Raw genomic sequence first — 21,295 nt, 5'->3', positions numbered from 1 at the left:
TAGATTTCATCCTCGATTAGCTCCGCGGCATTTCCATGATAAGAACAAAAATATAGGCTAACAAGGTGGGGTGTGATATGTAGGCCAAAAGATAAGGAGAGTTCGGGGTGGAGGTCTTTGATATAAAATAATAAAATATACTAGTTACTTACTACCAATCAAGTTGTTATTTAAGATGGTAAATGTAGCAAGAGTTGAGCGCCTCCATTAAAAAAAATAGCACAAGTGACAACCAAACTTGATTCTCCTTTTTTGAAAGACTTGATGAGGGTTAAAAAAGAGTTTTTTTAGTAGGGGCGAGATGCCTGCTAGAGAACGCCACCCTAGGTCAAGAATAACATTCCTGTTAGTAGATACTAGGGCTCCACTGAATATTAGTTTTGGGTTGACTCTGACTGGATATAAATAAATGGATGACATGGTTAGGTTTTGTTGATGAATTGATGAATACTCGCAGAAAAAAAGGTTTAGTTGATGAAAATAAATCTAACAGGAGACTACTCGGATGTATTCCGACGAAAATTGCTCATATCTGGGTTTTTCTCGGTCAAGTCGATGTATCATGGCAAATGTTTTTATTGGTAAAGCGAGCTCTATATATGTTAAAGGTGCTCAGGTAAAATGCCAAAGGCACACGCAGCTTTGGGACGGTACGATAGTGACCCAGCCAATGCTATCATTTGGCTAACACAAACGGCCAATTTTAGCTAACTCATGCGTTGCATAATGTGAACCACGATGACACACGGTCACACGCTGCTTGGAGAACCACATTTTTAACTCGAATTTGATATCCGCGATGCATGATCGATTCATCTTACACATATATTTCGTGTGCCATGGCTTGGGAGCACCCAAAGCCATGGACCCATGGTAGCCGTTGAACTTATAGAAAAAATTCAACAGATTTTGCAATCTTGTAACTTGACTGACCCAACTAGAAAAAAACTTGACTGACCCGAGATGTCAATCGCTACAAACCAAACTTGATTCTCCTTTTTGGGAAGACCTGATGAGGGTTAAAAAAGAGGTTTTTTAGTAGGGGTGAGATGCTTGCTAGAGAACGCCACTCTGTGTCAAGAATAACATTCTTTTTAGTAGATAGTATGGGTATGGTTAGAGGCAAGTAGACTGAAATTTGTTTTTGTGGCAGTCGAGTTTGCAACGATTAGTATGAAGCGTTAGATAAAAAACGAACGGTCCCAATTACGTCTTCGACCTCCAACTGTTTCCTTCCTTCCAGAAAAACAGATCTCACGCCCATGTTCTTCCTTCTCCTACCGCTGCCACCGGCCGGGCCGCCTGCTGCCGCCCCACCCTCCCCTCAACCTCTCCCCACCGCCATGTTGCCGCCGCCTCCGACCATCCCTCTAAACCAGCGAACCCCCCTGAAATTCTCCGGCGAAAATGCACCACCCCCACCCCTAAGATAGACAAGGGGGAAGCTGTTACCCACGCCGCACCCCCTGCACCCTAAGATAGACAAGGTGGCTCCTTCTTCCCCATAGAGAAGATCAAACCTGCCTCGATGTAATGTCGCTATTGCTTTCTTCTCCGAAAATCGAGTGACCCAAAGTCCGTTTTCAGGACATGTAGCTAAACTGATATAGTATATATCTAGAGCTCCACTGAATATTAGTTTTGGCTTGACTCTGATTGGTTATAAATGGATGGCCTGGTTAGGTTTTGTTGATGAAAATAAATCTAACAGGAGATTAGTCGGATGTATTCTGAGAAAATTGCACATCTCTAGGTTTTTCTCGGTCAAATCGATGTAGCATGGCAAAAAAAAATTGGTAAAGCAGAAGTTTATAACTTAATGGTCCTCGGGTAAATTGCCCAAGGCACACGCAACTACTTGGGACGGTACAATAGTGACCCAGCCAATGCTATCGTCATTTGGCTAACACAAACAACCAATTTTAGCTAATTCATACACCACAAAATTTGCACCATGATGACACACACACGCTGCTTGGAGAAGCACATTTTTATCTCGAACTTGATGTCCTCGATACATGATCAATTCATCTTACACATATACTTTCTCGTTTTTAAATATAAGATTATATAGATATTTTAATATGAACTATATACAAATTAAAATAAGTGAATCTACACCCAAAAATATGTCTATATACATCCATATGTAGTCTGTATTAAAATCTCTAAAAAAGACTTGAACTTCTAGAAAGATTCAACAGATCTTGCAATCTTGTAACTTGACTGACCCAACTAGAAAAAAACTTGACTGACCCAAGATGTCGATCGCCACAAACCGCACCAGCCACGTACACAGAGCACTACCGTTGTAGGAGTATTACAGTATGGTACTCGCTCGTTGGCTTAGCAGGTCGATGAACTTGTTGAAATTCTTGTGCGACGAGCCGCCCTCGGCGATGCACTCGGACGCCGCGTCCTTGAGCCAGGACGCCCTCTTCCTGATCCCCGCGTCGCCGATGAGCCCCTCCACCTTGCCCCTCACATCCTCCTTGGTCACGATGCCGTCCTCGCCGGGGGACACGGCGAGGCCGGTCCTCCACACGTCGGTGATGTAGCTCCGGTCCAGGAACTGCTCACAGTAGTAGGGCCAGCACAGGACCGGCACGCCGTTCCTCGTCGCCTCCATCGTCGAGTTCCACCCGCAGTGCGACACGAAGCACGCCACCGCGCGGTGCGCCAGGACCTGCTGCTGGGAGCACCAGCTGACGATCATGCCGGTGCCGGCGACGCGCTGCTGGAACTCGGCGAGCCACGCCTTGCTCAGGCCGGGGGTGAAGTCCGGGCGCACCACCCACAGGAACGGCCGGCCGGCGAGCTCCAGCCCCTCGGCCAGCTCCTGGAACTGGCGCGGGTCGAAGATGGCCATGCTGCCGAAGGCCACGTAGACGACGGAGCCGTCAGGTCGCGCGTCCAGCCATTTGAGGCAGCTCATGTCCTCCGGCAAGAAGTTGCCCACGGGTTTCTGGAACTCCCCGTCGGCGAAGAGCGGGCCGACGGGCAGGATGTTGGGGAAGAGCTTGAACGCGCCGACCTCCGCCTCGTGGAAGGAGTTGCACACGGTCATCTCCGCGAGGTCGTTGAACTTGTTGTTCCGGCAGACGAGCTGGAAGATGATGTGCTGCCCTTCGGGGGCGCCAGCGTTGTTCCACGACATCAGCGACGTGTGGAGCGGCGGCATCCCCGGGGCCAGCTGCAGCGTCTCCTGCCGCTCCGGCCATCCTACAGATACACGGTATTCAATCGCGCCCATAGTTGCCATGTTTCCGGTACGGTGGGAACGAGGAACGGGAACGGGGGACGAGAGTCGAGGGCTGGAAAAAATAGGGTATAGTGGGGTTATACATCTCTAGAACGATTTTTCTAAAGCGGAAACGCGATCCAATCAATTCCGGTACGATGAATCCGGTACGGTACCATGGAACGAGGAACGTGAGTTTTTACGGATGCGGGGAGCAACTGGCTGGGCTGGGAGCAACTGGCTGCATCGTCGATTCATGAAGACTAAAATACATCATCTCCTTCCCAGTGGAAAATTTATTAGCAGCCTTGGAGTAATTGGAGAGCAGAACGAGAAGTTATTTAGGGAAGTGGAAAAGAACGGGGCAGAGAGTAAAACGAGGAGTTCGTGATTGATATGGCTGACCTTTTGCTTACTCGATCGATTCAAGAACCAAGACTGTCGAGTCGCCGAACCTGAATCGACGATCCAGCTGCGGAAACGCCGAATCCGCATCGAATCTTATCGAATCGACCCTCGTTTCCGAATCTGATTCCGGGTCGATGAATCCGGATCGAGGGACGGCCCACCGTTCCCTGTTTCCGGCTACTATGATCGCGCCGGGCCGGACAGCCGGTGAAGAAATCGATCAGTCCACGGAAGGAGAAGCACACATACCCTTGTCGTTGAGGACGCCGTCCTCAATGAGCTGGGGGATCTTGAGCATGATGGCGAGGCACGCCGCGGAGGCCGGCCAGAAGGAGGCGACCCGGATGCCGAGCCTCCTGGCGACCTCGAAGGACCAGCCCATGTTGACGTCGCCGACGAGCCACTTCACCCTGGGCCGCCCCGCCGCCTCCATCTCCCCCACGAGCCTCTCCAGGTAGCCCGGCATGTGGCGCGAGTAGGCGTCGATGAGCTTGTTGAGGTCCTTGCGGTCCTCGTCGCCGGCCAGCCCGTCCGGGATGGAGGCGAGGTGGATGCCGCGCAGCGCGGCGCCGCCGTCAGGCGCCATGGCGGCGAGCACGAGCCCGTGGTCCACCTCGGTGTTGACGAAGGTGACCTGGAAGCCGTGGTCGACGAGGCGGTGCGAGAGCTCCATGAGCGGGGTGACGTGGCCCTGCGCCGGAAACGGCAGCACCATCACGTGGCCCATCGCCATGGCCCTCCGCAGTCCGCGCGCACGGCAGCAGCAGTAGAAAGACGCGCGCAAGAGATGCAAACGCAGTAGAGTGTGTATGTGGCAAGCTGGCGATCACCGCATACCACAGCTTAAATAGCTTATCTTGGTCGTGAGCTGGTGGTGAAGTCTGTCTTCGTTCTGCAGCATGAAGCCAAACAATCATTCAAAGCTATAAAATTGCTTCAATACTCCCTCGGACCCAAAACTAGGTCTCAACTTTGTACTAACTTTCTTTTTTAAGGGAAAAGCCATCATGACGGTTTATATTTCATGTGAAAACAACAATACATCGTTTGCCAATACATCTAGCAGAAAATCCGGAGGCACTGATTTCCACATAATAATTCTAGAGACCTCGGAATTCCTAGCCAATAAATCTGCCGCCATATTAGCTTTCCTAGGACAATGAGAAAAAATTATAGAAATAAAATTACGAGCTAAGAAAGAGCATTCTTCATAAATTGCTGCTGCCGGTCCAAGCGAATTTCCTCCGTTTTGCATGATTTCAGTGACTTCCATGCAATCACCTTCTACGCATATCTTGTTGCATCCAGTTTCACTTGCGAGGAGAAGTCCATCTCTTAAGCCTCGTGCTTCCGCCGTAGCCGCTTCTTTAACAAAAGGAATATTGCTGCATGATGCCGCCACAAATAAACCGGAGTGGTCTCGAAGTATAGCACCTGTAGCGCCAGTGCCACTGTCAATGTCGAAACTCGCGTCCACATTCAGCTTGATTGTGCCCTCTGGTGGTTTCTCCCAGCCATGTCTCCTAATTCTGTTGTGCTTGAATTTCGCTCTTGAGTAATTTTTTGCGAGTGCCGATATTGCTTGCGCCGATCTGGTTGGCTCGTACAGTTGCTCGCCGTGTGTATATCTGCGTCGTTCCCACCACAAGTACCACACAGCCGTGGCAACAAGGTCATTACGGTGAACATCATTAACCAATGACTTAGTTGGATTCTTGGACAATAGGAGGTCAGCCATCACCGAGCCACCCTCTCTTTCCACCATGCACACCTCATTCACCACCGCTGCCATACCTAGCAAACGCCACACCTCCTGTACTCGAGGGCACAAGAATAAAGCATGCCGGATGCTTTCACAATCTGAACTGCATAAGGGGCATTGAGAACTCGAAACTACATGTCTGTTCGCTAAGACTCCTTGGCATGGAAGAGCTCCAAGCAAAGTTTTCCACACATGAATTTTCACTTTTGAAGGCACACGTAGTTTCCAAATGGTCCTTCAAACTGGACTAGTACTTGAGGCTTGTATCGAATTTGTCATCCTCAACTTTCGTCCGTGTTGGTGTTCCCATTCTTCATGATACGCTGACCTCACCGTAAAATTTCCGCTTCTGTTAAAATGCCAAGAAACAAAATCATCCATCATCCCTAAAGCCAAAGGAATGTTGAGGATACGTTATGCATCAATTGGCCAAAACAGATCATTAATTAATTGTTCATCCCAAGCTCTATTTTCCGCATCGATGAGTTCCGACACCTTGGTAATTACAATGTTCGCCCTTGGTGTCATGACTTTCCGAGTGGGGCTGCTTGGTACCCAAGAGTCCTCCCATATATTTATTTGAGACCCATCTCCTACTCTCCATATATGACCTCTCTTGAAGGTCTGAATACCACTCCAAATGCTCTGCCAGGTGTAAGAGCTGCCCTTCTTTAAGCTGCACGTAAGGAGGTTGCCCCCTCGAAAATATTTTGCTCTTAAAATTCTGGCACATAACGAATCTGGCTCACTCAAGAGCCTCCAACATTGCTTTGCGAGAAGGGCCAAATTAAAACAGTGTAGATCACGGAATCCCATACCACCCATCTCTTTAGGTACACACATTTTCCACCAAGCAAACCAGTGCACGTGTTGTTTCAAGTCATCATCTCCCCACCAGTATTTAGACATAGCTGTAGTACTCGCATTGCAAACCTGCTTTGGTAATTTAAACACGGACATGGCATACGAGGGAATGGCCTGAATAACTGCCTTTAACAAGACCTCTCTTCCTCCATAGGATAATAGCTTTTCCTTCCATCCTCTGATCCTACAGAGCACTCTATCAATGAGATGTTGAAAACAATCAGAACGGTCTACTCCCACAATCGGCGGAAGGCCCAAGTATTTATCCGTGATCGCTTCTGCCATTATGTTTAGGGTGGTGCACACCTCCACCCTAGTCTCCACGGGTGTACAAGGGCTAAAAAATATGCTAGATTTAGCATCACTAACCAATTGCCCCGAAGCCATGCAATAATCATCCAGGGCTCTTCGAAGACTAGTTGCATTGGCAGCATCTGCTCGCATGAGAATTAGTGAATCATCAGCAAAAAGAAGATGTGACACTGAGGGGGCATCTCTGCACACCTTAACTCCCAATAAGTTCCCAGACTCCTCCTCATGCATGATCAAGCTAGAAAGGCCCTCTGATATGTGACGGACCCCACACACTCCATAATCAGGTCCACCCAGAGTGGCGTGAAGCCCAAACGTAGAAGGATGAGCTGTAAGAAATTCCACTCCACCCTATCATACGCCTTGTGCATGTCAAGCTTCACCGCACATGTACCATATTTGCCCATAGTTTTTTTCTTGTATACCCAAAATAAATGTTTTATGTTGACTTACCCAAAATAAATGTTTTAGGTTTAGTATAAGTGCGGATGCCTTCACTTCCCCAAGTCGCCTCGGTAACCGCCCAGGACGACGAAAAACCTGGTGCGCACCATGTCGTGGTTCTAAGTCTGACAGTAGTGTAGGGGGGTACTAAAGGAGAGGCAAGATCCTAGCTATGGAGTAGTTGTACACGCAAGAGTTTTACGAGTTCAGGCCCTTCTCGGAGGAAGTAACAGCCCTACGTCTCGGTGCCCGGAGGCGGTCGACTGGATTATATGCGTGAGAGTTACAAGGGTGCGAACCCTTTACACTGAGGAGGGGGGTGGCTTATATAGAGTCTGCCAGACCCCTCCGGCACTCAGTTATGCAGGGTTTAAAGTACATTAAGGCCTGGCGTTACTGGTAACGCCCTACATAAAGTGCTATCATGACCATAAAGACTGCTTAATAATAGACCGTTTGGGTGCAGAGTGACTCTAGATCTTCTGGCGGTCGATTGAGTGGCTTCATGGTCGAGTGTCTTCGAGTGGAATCCTTACAGGTCGACTGAAAGGTAGTTTCTTCTAGAGATGTCCTTGGGAAGGGTACTTTGGACAGGTCCATGACCCTACCCTAGGTACATGGCTTCATCATTAGCCCCCGAATGGATCGAAGTTTGAGTGAGGAAGGAGTTGAGAATTCTTCTGACCCCTCTTTTTGTGCTATGAGTATGTCTTGTTCTGGATTAATGACCTTAGGTGACGGCACCAACTTCTTTTTCAGTCGCCTTGATCCATTCTTTATATTGGTCGAGTGACTTTTCTATACTTGGAGATCTCCGAGCGACGGATCAGAGGAAATCTTCAGTCTGACAAGTTGCTCTGCTGTTCGCGGATTTAGCGGGATCTGAATTTCGGGAAGCGCGCGAGGCGGAGGAAGCCGCAGTACTCGGATGGGATAAGGCAGGGACGCCTCGATTTCTGCGCCACCTTTTTCGCCACGTATCATGCGCGCGACTGTTGCGGTATTTGACAGGATCGCCCGGGCCTACCAGTTAGCCACTCGGAAGAGACTTCATATAAGGCGCCGGACAGGGTTTTTTAAAAACAGTGCGCCCTCAATCCCCTCTCCCTCTTCCTCGAACTCGCCCGCTGCGCTCGCCTCCACCTCTGCCTGGCTGCTCCTTGCGCGCCTCGCCGGCGACGATGGTGAAGGAAAAGACGGCGGCTTTGGAGCGGGCGAAGAAGGCGACGGTGAAGGCGAAGGGGAGAGCGCCTAGTCGGGGCGGATCCTCGTCGCACTCCGGCCTACCGCAAGGCTGGATCCAAGGAGACTGGATCCGCTCGACCATCACCCAGAAGGAACTCAACGACCTGGCCAATGAAGGACTGATCCCCCATGGGTCAGCAAGGCTTCCGGGGAAGGAGTGGCAGCCGCAGCCTCAGGAGGGTGAGTGCGTCCTCTTAGCCACCCATGTAGATCGCGTTTTTTCTCTGCCGCCGAATCTTTTCTTTCAGGGGTTTCTGAACTTCTTTGGGGCACAACTCCATCACTTCACACCCAACTCCATTGCCTACCTCGCCGCTTTCGTGTCTCTGTGCGAAAACTTCCTGGGTTGTCGGTCGCACTGGGGTCTTTTCAAACACATTTTCACCTGTCGATCTCAAACGGTGAAAAAGGCTAGCCCGAATGACGAGAGAACCCAAGTAATCCAGATGTGTGGGGGTCTTGGAGTTCAGATGAGGAGTAAGAGTGCCTTTCCAGCCATGACCCTTCCCGAGTCAGTTCGAGGGTGGCAGTCGACTTGGTTCTATTGTCAAGACCAGTCGACGCCAGGGCAGTTGACTGGCCTCCCCCCATTCTCCATGGACCGAGTGAATAAGCCATCTTCTCAGAAGGTGCTTCCGGAGGAGAAGGCTCAGGTTAGGATGTTGATGGAGCGCGTGGTCCAACTCATTCGCGATAGAGTGACGGGCATGGATCTTCTAGAGGTTTTCCTTCGACGGCGCATTCAGCCACTTCAGTATCGGGGCCATCCGATGTGGTTGTACTCTGGTACTGAAGACACCACTCGGGTCCACCCGGAGGAGGTCGATGATGTCACTCTAGAGAGGTGGATGACCGCCATCACGGGGAACAGCGATAATCCTCGTGGAGCCAGGAGGATCCCGCCACTCGACCAATCCTACGAACCAGATAAGGTCTGACTACATTTCTCTGACTGTGATTCTGTTTTCTTCATTCTGCTTTGCTGCAATTCGGTCGACTGACCTTTATCCTGTTTGTTGTCTTCCAGATCACTACCGAGATGTACTCGATGCCTAAGGGGGCGCAAGAACAGACCGAAGAAGAAGAAGGAAGTGGAGGTGAAAGCCAGGAGGAGTGGGAGTCGGACGGCGACGATGGTGAAGAAGATGCTGGCTTTGATGAGGAAGAGGAGGAGGTAGTCGAGCCTCCTCGTACTGAAAGACGGTCCAAGCTCGCCGATGATCCTGCAGTCAAGTGTGGAAAGGGAGCCGTGCCTGCTGGGCAATTGACCAAACATCCTCGGACGACTTCTCCGGCGCCGACTGAGAAAGCGTCGAAGCAACCCCGAGCGGCACCGACAAAACCGGCGAAGGCCCTACCAAAGATGAGGATGGAGATTCCGACTGTTTCTAGGTAATGGCATAACTCATGTTTTCTCTTTCAACATGGATATATTCTTGGTCGACCCGATCGCTGACCCACTGATTTCTGAAATCGCAGTGCTGCTACTTCTGAGACCTCAGCCAGGCATGAAGATCAAGAAATGGAGGATGCTGCCACTTCCAATCCTGGTATGATCTGTGCAGTTTCACTTTCGGTCGATCGGATCTTCATTTTTAACTTTGAACCTTTTCTGTAGCTCCACCTAGCATTATCATTGATCTCCCTGGCGATGATGATGAGGAGCCACTAAGGCAAAGGAGGAACAGGAAAGCGTCTGCTGGCAAGACTGCTCAGGTTGCGTCAGCGCCTGAGACATTGGTTCCGGAGGGGGGCAATGTTGCTCGGGCTACCGTGTCCTTTGCGGTGCTGTTGACAAGTGTCCGCCCTCCCTCGTCGAGTGCTGATCCACCTTCCCTCTTATCCACACACCACGTCCCAGAGGACCAAGCAGGTGCTGCCAAGGAAGCCATACGCCAGGCGGGGGTCATGATGGAGCAGGTGAAGGCGATCCGAGACGCCAGCCAAGCAGCTTATGATGTAAGTTCAGCTCTTCAGAGCAATGTCCAGGTTAGTTGACCACCGCCTGTTCTGTTAGGATATGATACCTGACAATTTTTCTTTCTGAACATCTTAATACTTGTCATACACCCACTGGGTGTGTCGATTGAAATGTCTGGATTAGTGGGGGCACGCTGAGTGCACCCACTGGGTGTAGTCCCCGAGACTATGGTGGACTGCTGGCAGTCGACTGTAGTCTTTATGTCTTGAACTTTTTTCTCTTTTACTTTCTTCACTCGATCTGGTCGAATGGAATCATGGAACCAGTGGGGGCACGCTGAGTGCACCCACTGGGTGTAGTCCCCGAGACCTTGGTCGACTGCTGGTAGTCGGCTATGGTCTGAAGAATACTTTGCTTTCTTTCTCTCTTTTTTTGAAACTGTGTCTAACTGTTGGCAGTTAGCTACTTTCGGTCGACTGATCGATCCGAGCCGGTAGAACCAGTGGGGGCACGCTGAGTGCACCCACTGGGTGTAGTCCCCGAGAATACAGTTGAAATTTTTGATTCGACTGTAGTCTTAGAAATGCTACGATTTTTCTCTTAGTCACTCGGAAATGACCTGTCTTTGATGTCTGTCAACTGATCTTTCGCAAAAATCTTGCGAGCTTGTGGCTCGTTATACTGAGTTGGAGAACAAGCATATCTAGCTCGAACTTGATCTGAAGCTTGTCCAGGAGAAATTCACGAAGGCGAAGGAGGAGACAAAAGGTATGTTTGGTGAGAACCTTGACGACTGCCCTTATTTTTTGTCCATTCCTGAGTCTGACCTCACTATCATTTCGCAGATAAACTAAGGGATGCTCTGAAGAAGAAGGACCTTGACCTCGCCGACGCGCAGAAAGCGGCTTCGGACAAGACGAAACTCGCAGAAGAAAAGTTGGCTTCAATCAGCAAACTTTAAGAGGAGAATACCAATCTGAAAGCTGCTCTCGACATGGCCAACAAGGAGGTCAGCTGACTGAATAATGACAAGATGGCCCTGAGTGACAAGGCTAGCGAACTGGTGGGAAAGAAGAACGACTTGGAGGCTTATCCGGGAGGGCTCGCCAAGAAGTTATTCCTCATGCTCGAAGGTAACCCCTTATATCCGACTGGTAATCACTGACTTATTGTAGGAACGTTAGCTTAACCTTGGATCATATCCACAGAATTCTGTCAAAACTTTGAAGAGGAGACTAGTCGAGTGGAGACTGGCTTAGATCCCATCAACTCTCCTGTGAAGGATGAAGCCGCCATGAACATGCTCCGTCTCGAGTCTCGTGTTGCTGCTGTGGTTGACTATCTTGCGAGACTGAAGGTTGCAACATCATGCATCGACACAGCACTCTGGCCGGGAGAAACACTTTAGAACGATCTCGAGTCTCTGATGACTCGACTGAACGAAGTTCCAAGTTGAGTGCAAGAATGGAAAAAGTCTTCTGCCAGGTGTGGTGCCGACGTTGCTCTGTCTCTGGTCCGTGTTCACTGCAAGGACGTGCGAGAGGACAAGCTGGCGTCTCACAAAGTGGCCAATACCAAGAAGCATGACTTCCGATCTTTCATGGAGACCTTCATTGCTGCTGCCACTCGGATCGCAGATGGAATCGACCTGGACGAGTTCGTTGCACCTTCCAGTCCTCCGCAGGAGGAGTAAAAAACTTCTATGCTCGATGCCTTAAATTTGCCTCGGAATGCCGAGTGGTTTTTGTAACCGATAAACTTTAACAGGCTTGGTGCCTGAGCACTTCTGGATCTGTAGGACGCTATCTGAACTTGGGTTTGCCGTTGAATATGTTTGCATTCGCCTTCGAATGATCATTGTCCTTCGCTTGGAATATATACTAGTGTTTGTGATGCACTTTTGCAGGTAGGGACGAAGCACAAATTGCAATCGACTTGTACTCGTCATGCTTAGGCGAGCACTTGGCCGTGACTAAGCCCCCGAGTGGGAGGTTTGCTTGCCACTCGGTAGGATTTTCAAAAACTTAGGCGAGCACTGGGCTGCAGCTAAGCCCCCGAGTGGGAGGTTTGCTCACCACTCGGTAGGATTTTCAAAAACTTAGGCGAGCACTGGGCTGGAGCTAAGCCCCCGAGTGGGAGGTTTTCTCACCACTCAATAGGATTTTCAAAAACTTAGGCGAGCACTGGGCTGCAGGTAAGCCCCTGAGTGGAAGGTTTGCTCTCCACTCGGTAGGATTTTCAAAAACTTAGGCGAGCACTGGGCTGTAGCTAAGCCCCCGAGTGGGAGGTTTGCTCTCCACTCGGTAGGATTTTCAAAAACTTAGGCGAGCACTGGGCTACAGCTAAGCCCCCGAGTGGGAGGTTTGCTCTCCACTCAGTAGGATTTTCAAAAACTTAGGCGAGCACTAGGCTGCAACTAAGCCCCCGAGTGGGAGGTTTGCTCACCACTTGGGAGGATTTTCAAAAACTTAGGCGAGCACTGGGCTGCAGCTAAGCCCCCGAGTGGGAGGTTTGCTCTCCACTCGGTAGGATTTCCGTGGCGTACCTCTGAAGGAGAAGGTAGCAGTCGACCTGCGCTTCGTCCTCCTTGCGGAGCGCATGTTGTATTTGTGGCGTAGCTCGGAAGGAGAAGGTAGCAGTCGACCTGCGCTTCGTCCTCCTTGCGGAGCGCATGTTGTATTTGTGGCGTAGCTCGGAGGGAGAAGGTAGCAGTCGACCTGCGCTTCGTCCTCCTTGCGGAGCGCATGTTGTATTTGTGGCGTAGCTCGGAAGGAGAAGGTAGCAGTCGACCTGCGCTTCGTCCTCCTTGCGGAGCGCACGTTGTATTTATGGCGTAGCTCGGAAGGAGAAGGTAGCAGTCGACCTGCACTTCGTCCTCCTTGCGGAGCGCACGTTGTATTTTATACTTAGGCGAACACTAGGTTGCAGCTAAGCCCCCGAGTGGGAGGTTGTCTCATCACTCGGCAGGATTTTGTTTAAACTTAGGCGAGTACTTGGACTGCAGCTAAGCCTCGAAGTGGAAGGCTGGCTTACCACTCGGTAGGATTTTGTTTAAACTTACACGAAACGGATTCGCAGCTAAGCCTCCGAGTGGAAGGCTGGCTTACCACTCGGTAGGATTTTGTTTAAACTTAGGCGAAACAGATTTGCAGCTAAGCCTCCGAGCGGGAGGCTGGCTCACCACTCGGTAAGGATTTTTTTACAAACTTAGGAGAAACGGATTCGCAGCTAAGCCATCCACTGGGGGACTGATTTATGTGAACAAAAGTAACAACAATCACTAGGAAAATTATAAAACTCTTGTCTTTGATAAATAAACTACAGAAGTACTTTTATTACAACTCATCCGAGTGAATACTTAAGTATAAAAGGGGCGGAGCAGATCCGCATTCCAAGCTCGTGGCTCGTCAATATGGCGATCGACGTTGTAAAGACGGTATGCTCCGTTGTGGAGAACTTTGGTAACAATGAAGGGGCCTTCCCAAGTAGGGGCGAGTTTGTGTGGCTTCTGTTGGTCCACTCGGAGGACCAAGTCTCCTTCTTGGAAGGCTCGGATCTTCACATTTCTGGCGTAGAATCGGTGCAAGTCTTGCTAATAGATGGTCGGTCGGATCATGGCCATCTCTCTTTGTTCTTCCAGAAGGTCGACTACGTCTTGCCGGGCTTGTTCTGCTTCGACTTCATAGTAGAGTTCGACTCGCGGTGCATTGTGAAGCAGGTCACTTGGCAGAACCGCTTCAGCTTCGTAGACCAGAAAGAACGGAGTTCTCCCAGTCGACCGATTTGGAGTAGTCCTCAATCCCCAAAGAACTGATGGAAGTTCGTCGACCCACGCGCCTGCTGTGTGCTTGAGGTCATGCATCAACCAGGTTTCGGTCCTTTGAGAATTAGGCCGTTTGCTCTTTCTTCTTGTCCATTGGACTGGGGGTGGGCGACTGAAGCGTAGTCGACTCGTGTGCCTTGAGAAGCGCAGAAGGCTTTGAACTGATCGGAATTGAAGTTCGACCCATTATCAGTGATGATGCTATGCAGAACTCCATATCTGAATATCAACTCTCTGATGAAGCTGATGGCAGTGCCAGCATCAAGATTTTTAATAGGCTTGGCTTCGATCCACTTGGTGAACTTGTCGACTGCCACCAGTACATGTGTGAAGCCGCTCCTGCCAGTTCTCAGTGGTCCAACCATATCTAACCCCCAAACAGCGAAAGGCCAAACGATTGGAATGGTCTTCAAGGCTGAGGCGGGCTTGTGTGACATATTGGAGTAGAACTGACATCCTTCACATTTGTCGACTATCTCTTTCACCATTTCATTTGATCTGGGCCAGTAAAAACCTGCTTGGTATGCTTTAGCCACGATGGTCCGAGAGGACGCATGATGGCCACAGGTCCCCGAGTGGATGTCGTTGAGAACCATTCGGCCCTCTTCCGGTGTTATGCATTTCTGGCTGACTCCAGTCGCGCTTTCTCTGTACAATTGTCCCCTCATGACAGTAAAGGCCTTGGATCGACGGATGATCTGCCGAGCCTCTTCTTCATTCTCTGGGAGCTCTTTCCTTAGGATATACGCGATGTAAGGCACTGTCCAATCGGGAGTGATAACCAGAACTTCCATGATTAAGTCAACCATAGCTGGGGCCTCAACTTCAGTCCGATCCGTGGCACTTTTTGGCTGCAGGGCTTCTTCGGTGAAAGGATCCTCTTGAACCGACGATACGTGGACATGTTCCAAAAACACGCCACTGGGAATGGCTTCTCTTTTGGAACCTATCTTCGCCAAGTCATCAGCTGCTTGATTTTTCAGTCGGGGTACGTGATGAAGCTCTAACCCCTCGAATTTCTTCTCCAGCTTTCTTACTGCGTTGCAGTAACCAGTCATAGCTGGGCTTCTGACGTCCCACTCCTTCATCACTTGGTTAGCCACCAAATCCGAGTCACCGTAGACCATGAGGCGACGGACGCCGAGTGAAATGGCCATACGCAACCCATACAAAAGTGCTTCGTATTCTGCTTCGTTGTTGGAGGAGTCAAAGTGAATCTGGAGTACATATCTGAGCTTATCTCCTCGGGGGGAAACCAACACTACCCCGGCACCGGAACCATTCAGCATTTTAGAGCCATCAAAGAACATAGTCCAGTGCTCCGAGTGAACTTGAGTCGGTAACTGCTGTTCAGTCCACTCGGCGAGGAAATCTGCTATTGCTTGGGACTTGATAGCTTTCTTTGCCTCAAATCTGATATCAAGGGGAAGGAGTTCAATCGCCCATTTTGCCACTCGACCAGTTGCATCTCTGTTGTGCAGAATCTCTGATAAGGGGGCGTCGCTGACGACTGTGATGGTATGGTCAGAGAAGTAGTGAGCAACTTTCTTCGTGGTCATATAGATCCCATATACAAGCTTCTGATAATGAGGGTATCTTTGCTTTGATGGGGTCAGGACTTCAGAAAAATAATATACTGGGCGCTGAACTTTGAAGGTTTTCCCTTCTTCTTCCCGCTCGACCGTAAGTACTGTACTAACGACTTGTCCTGTGTCTGCAATGTAAAGCCGCAAAGGCTCTTTGCTGATCGGGGCAGCAAGCACCGGCTGGGTGGAAAGCAGGGTTTTTAACTCTGCAAACGCTGCATCAGCTTCAGGAGTCCACTCGAACTTGTCTGACTTCTTCATCAGTCGGTAAAGAGGCAATGCCTTCTCACCGAGACGAGAGATGAATCGACTTAAAGCGGCCAAGCAACCAGTAAGCTTCTGAACATCGTGCACACGCACAGGTCGTTTCATTCGGAGTATAGTGCCCACTTTCTCTGGGTTTGCGTCGATTCCTCGTTCAGAAACGAGAAAACCGAGTAACTTTCCGCCAGGAACTCCGAATGTGCACTTGGATGGATTAAGCTTGATATCATACCTCCTGAGGTTGGCAAATGTTTCAGCGAGGTCAGTCAGCAGGTCGGAACCTTTCCGTGACTTGACCACAATGTCATCCATGTATGCTTCCACATTCTGACTGATTTGAGTGAGCAAACACTTCTGAATCATCCTCATGAACGTGGCTCCGGCATTCTTGAGGCCGAATGGCATGGTGACATAACAGAAGCACCCAAATGGGGTGATGAAAGCTGTTTTGATCTCATCGGGTCCATACAGACGGATCTGATGGTACCCGGAATAGGCGTCTAAGAAAGACAGTCGCTCACATCCCGCAGTCGAGTCGACTATTTGGTCGATGCGGGGAAGAGGAAAATGATCTTTCGGGCAGGCCCGATTGATATGCTTAAAGTCAATGCACATGCGAAGTGAGTTGTCCTTCTTGGGGACCATGACAACATTGGCGAGCCACTCGGAGTGGTAAATCTCTCGGATAAACTCTGCTGCTAAGAGCCGAGCCACCTCTTCGCCAATAGCCTTCCTTTTCTGGACAGCGGACCGTCGCAGATGTTCCTTGACAGGTTTTGCCTTTGAATCAACTCGCAGACGATGCTCAGCCAGCCCCCTGGGTACACCTGGCATGTCAGATGGTTTCCATGCAAAGATATCCCAGTTCTCACGGAGGAACTGGATGAGCGCTTCTTCCTATTTGGGGTCGAGCGTTGTGGAGATATTAGTCGGAGCAGCGTTGGGGTCGGTCGGGTGGATGTGAACTGGTTTTGTCTCACCGGATGACTGAAACGCTGATTCCGTAGCGGGTTTCTTGGCTCGCAACAAATCACTCGGGTCCGCATTCCTCTGGTGTTCCTGCCACTCTTCTGCCACCATTTGAGCATCGGCGATCTTTGAGCCTTTCTAGAAGCACTCTTGCGCCTTCTTGCGATTACCAGTAACAGTGATCACGCCTTTGGGGCTAGGCATCTTCAATTTGAGGTACACGTAACATAGTCGAGCCATAAAACGTGCATAAGCTGGCCTGCCCAAAATAGCATGGTAGGCACTCTGGAAATCTACAACCTCAAATGTCAGCTTTTCTTTGCGGAAGTTCTTGGAATCACCAAAAACCACATCGAGAGCAATCTGGCCGAGTGATGTGGCCTTCTTGCCAGGAATGACTCCATAGAAACTCATGTTGCTTGTGCTGAGTCTGGACATCGGAATGCCCATCCCTTTCAGCGTATCAGCATACAATATATTCAAACTACTACCGCCATCCATCAATACTTTAGTCAGTCGAGTGCCCTCGACGACTGGGTCGACCACCGGAGCTTGCCTCCCAGGGGTGGCTATGTGCGTCGGGTGATCAGACTGGTCGAATGTGATGGCCGTCTGAGACCACTTCAGATAATTGGGTGTCGCTGGAGCAACCATATTCACCTCTCGGTTTATAACTTTCAGTCGACTTTTGCTCTCAACGTCAGCAAAAATCACCAGAGTGGAATTGACCTGAGGGTATTCCTCATCACTATCCCCCTTGTCCTCAACTTTTTCTGACTCCTTTTCCTTATCCTTGGACTGTTTCCCCTGGAACTGCTGTATCAGAAGTCGACACTGTCGAGTGGTATGCTTCGGGTAAATGAAATTACCCTCTTCATCTTTCTTCGTGTGGATGTGACATGGCAAATCCATCACGTCATTTCCCTCTTTATCCTTCACTTTCTTGGGGTTCCAAGGCCCTTTGGGCTTTCCTTTGAACTTTCCTTGAGTCACGGCCAAGGTTTCTCCAGGAGCAGCTGGCTCGGCTTTCCGCTTTTGCTTCCGACTGGAGTTCCCTCCTCCGGTTTCCTAGGCGACTGACTTGTGCTTGCCGCTCCGGAGCCGATCCTCTTCCTCACCATTGGCATATTTGGTGGCTATCTCCATCATTCGACTCAGAGACATGTCTCCTGTTCAACCAAATTTTAGGCTTAGCTCTCTGTACTTAACGCCTTCCTTGAAGGCGCAGACTGCCTGGTGATCAAATACATTTTCTACTATGTGATGCAATGTGATCCATCTCTGGATGTAATCTCTCAAAGTCTCATTCGACTTCTGCGCACAAGATTGCAGCTCTGTCAGTCCTTTTTGTCACTTGCATGTTCCTTCGAACGTTCTGACAAACACTCGGGAGAGGTCTTCCCACGTGTAAATGTTGCTGGGTGTCAACTGATTCAGCCATGCCCTGGCTGATCCCTCCAACATAAGAGGCGGATGTTTCATGGCCACCTCGTCATTTCCGCCACCGATCTGGACAGCCACTCGCTAGTCCTCAAGCCAAGTATCGGGCTTAGACTCACCGTTGAACTTACTGACTCCAGTCGCCAACCTGAAGTTGGGAGGAATCGCTGCGGCTCTGATGGCTCTGCTGAAACACTCTGGTCCGGAGACATGCACTCGGCTGCTGGTGGGTACATCTCTGTCGTGACTCTCTCTGTGAGCTCTGTTCTGGTCGACCAGACCTTGAATGATGATGGATCTCGCATCAAAGCCTGGTTCCCTGGGGTCGACTGGAATTCTTCGCCCGCCACTGTGCTGGCGTCTATCATCCTGCTGTCGAGGTACGTAGAATCCACCCATAGGGGGAGGGGTGGGCACTCAACGTCGATCATCGCGATCGAATCGGTGATCATACTGTTCACGGTTCCTGTACTGATCGTGCCTGTCTCCACGCCCTTCACGCCTCGGGGGCGATCTGGGGCTATGAGCCGACTGGACCGTATTCGCAGCCACGGATTTGCTGTGAATCCTGTTCCGCGACTATGATACAGCTGAATTTTGATCTCCTGCTGCCCGGAGCAAATCTCTGATCTGCATCAAGCCTCTGCCAGCCCCTGACTGGGAAGGCTGAATTGATTCTGCTATACGGGCTGTAGCTGCTAAATTCTGAATCGGAGTTCAATATACCTGAGTCGGAGGTGGAAAGAGCTGACGTCGACTGGAGTTAGGGACCCATTGTCGCGCACGCTCGTCGAGTGCTTGCTGAAGGTTCTCCAGTCGAGTGCGCTCAGCCAGGTTAGCCAAGCGCGCGTCCTCCAAGGCGTGAGCCTCAGGGGTTTCTCCAACGATAGGAGTATGAAGGGCATCCATGTTCCGGCGGCGAAGTTCTTCCCTCTGCAGTGAATTGAGGAGCTCGGGAAGGTATTCCTCATGGGAATGCGACGGATCGCCTCCGCCGTTACCTCCCTCGGCACCAGGAAAGCCGGGGGGACCGTGTGGTCCGTTGACCATCAGGACCTCCACCGCTAGATCACTGCTGTCGCACTCGGATGCAGTCTCTGCGGAGCCAGTCGAACAGGCCGTAGAGAGATTCGTCGGGCTCGATTGCCGCGACTTGGGCGGTGGTCGACTGGCGAGCCACCGTGTGCCTCACCCACCACTGAAGCCTCGACCGACCAAAGCGCTTGCACCGGCGGGAAGCTGGTAGGGAGGATGACACAAAAACCGGTCGATACTGGGTCGACGGTTGCCGCAGGAGGACACCGCGGACGCAAGCGTGAAAGTGCGTCGCTCGGCGGACTGGGAGCGCGTCGACGTCGAGCGAAGCCTCTTGAAGCCGGGCAGAGTCGTCGGCGATGAATGTGAGCGCACCGAGATGGATCTCGTGGCCCTCGACCAAAACTCCGCATGAAACCATGATGAAGGCGATCGGAAAAAAATGCAACTTCTCCAATAAGTCGGTAAGACACCGGCCCCATGGTGGGCGCCAACTGTCGTGGTTATAAGTCTGACAGTAGTGTAGGGGGGTACTAAAGGAGAGGCAAGATCCTAGCTATGGAGTAGTTGTACACGCAAGAGTTTTACGAGTTCAGGCCCTTCTCGGAGGAAGTAACAGCCCTACGTCTCGGTGCCCGGAGGCGGTCGACTGGATTATATGTGTGAGAGTTACAGGGGTGCGAACCCTTTGCACTGAGGAGGGGGTGGCTTATATAGAGTCTGCCAGACCCCTCCGGCCCTCAGTTATGCAGGGTTTAAAGTACATTAAGGCCTGGCGTTACTGGTAACGCCCTACATAAAGTGCTATCATGACCATAAAGACTGCTTAATAATAGACCGTTTGGGTGCAGAGTGACTCTAGATCTTCTGGCGGTCGATTGAGTGGCTTCATGGTTGAGTGTCTTCGAGTCCGTCGAGTGGAATCCTTCCAGGTCGACTGAAAGGTAGTTTCTTTTAGAGATGTCCTTGGGAAGGGTACTTTGGACAGGTCCATGACCCTACCCTAGGTACATGGCTTCATCACACCATGGAGCCATCATTGCCCGAATGCCAAGGGATGCCGGTTGGATTTCTTCGGTCGCCTATAAGAAGGCGTAGGGGGAAGAGCACGAACCCATCTCTGTCTTCTTGCTCCTCCATTCCATACTCTTGCTGTAGCATCCATGGCACCGATGAGAAGGTTCTCTGCTGCCAAGAAGGGGGAGGCTCCACAGGAGGAGCCGGAGTTGCCCCCACCGAAGAGACGGTGTGGCTGCCCTCACAAGGCCACCGTCACGCCTACGGCGGCCCCTTCCCAGCGTGAGCATGCTCCACTGGGGGACTGCGCCAGCTCCAGCGGCCGCGGGAAGGATCCTTCTTGTGGAAGCGGCCATGGGAGCCGCAGGGGACGAGGCCGAGGAGGGAGGCACGCGATGGCCGCCCGACCACCTTGCCCGCGGGCCTACTCGGACGACATGACCCGCAAGTTCGTGGTGTGGATGGAGGGTCCGCCCGGCACCTCAATCCAGCTCCCTCGCTGCTTCACCAAAGAGCTGCCAGCGGGGGGACCCATCGGGCTATGGCTGCAGCCTAATGGTTCCTGCAACCGGTCCTCGTGGTCAGAGGTTGAAGTTACTTCCTCGGGTCTAGTGTACCTGACCCGCGGGTGGCAGACTTTTGCCCGAGCCTGCAGCTTGACGGGGAGGCACACCCTCCACTTCAAGTACGACGGGGCGGCAACGCTCTTCGTCAGGATTTTTGGCAAGGACTAAGGGTGCCTAGGGTGCTGCCCGGAGGGCGACAGTGATGGCGGCGACTGCTTCTCCGCCGACGATGATCATTTATACTAAACCTAAAATTATGGTCTCAAACGGGCCTCAAAATTAGACCTTAAACCTAAAATTATACTAAACCTAAAACATTTATTTTGAGACAGGGAGTAATATGTATGCTTAGAGCATCTACAGCCGGGCGCCTCAAACACGCTTCATATGCCGACGGG

The 21,295-nt window shown here is 51.0% G+C and overlaps 1 protein-coding gene across 1 annotated transcript; it reads right to left on the bottom strand.

Annotated features, from left to right (window-relative positions):
* Positions 1 to 2,320: 2,320 nt before the first annotated feature.
* Positions 2,321 to 4,382, bottom strand: LOC123115052 (UDP-glycosyltransferase 83A1-like). Its single transcript, XM_044536339.1, has 2 exons — positions 3,899 to 4,382; positions 2,321 to 3,222 (listed from the first exon to the last, which is right to left on the bottom strand). The coding sequence occupies exons 1-2, from the start codon at positions 4,380 to 4,382 to the stop codon at positions 2,321 to 2,323; spliced, it is 1,386 nt and encodes a 461-aa protein (XP_044392274.1).
* Between the last annotated feature and the right edge of the window lie 16,913 nt (positions 4,383 to 21,295).

The sequence above is a fragment of the Triticum aestivum genome, chromosome 5B (genome assembly GCF_018294505.1).
Source record: "Triticum aestivum cultivar Chinese Spring chromosome 5B, IWGSC CS RefSeq v2.1, whole genome shotgun sequence".
Lineage (NCBI taxonomy): Eukaryota > Viridiplantae > Streptophyta > Magnoliopsida > Poales > Poaceae > Triticum > Triticum aestivum.
The sequence above is the reverse complement of the archived record's forward strand: the minus strand, read 5'-3'. Positions and strand labels throughout refer to the sequence as shown.

Bases quoted from the DNA above. Each gene is read 5' to 3' on its own strand.
- LOC123115052 (XM_044536339.1), bottom strand. From the start codon at position 4,382: ATGGCGATGGGCCACGTGATGGTGCTGCCGTTTCCGGCGCAGGGCCAC. The intron at 3,223-3,898 runs GTATGTGTGCTT...GTGTATCTGTAG, and splicing joins CGGCGTCCTCAACGACAAGG to GATGGCCGGAGCGGCAGGAG.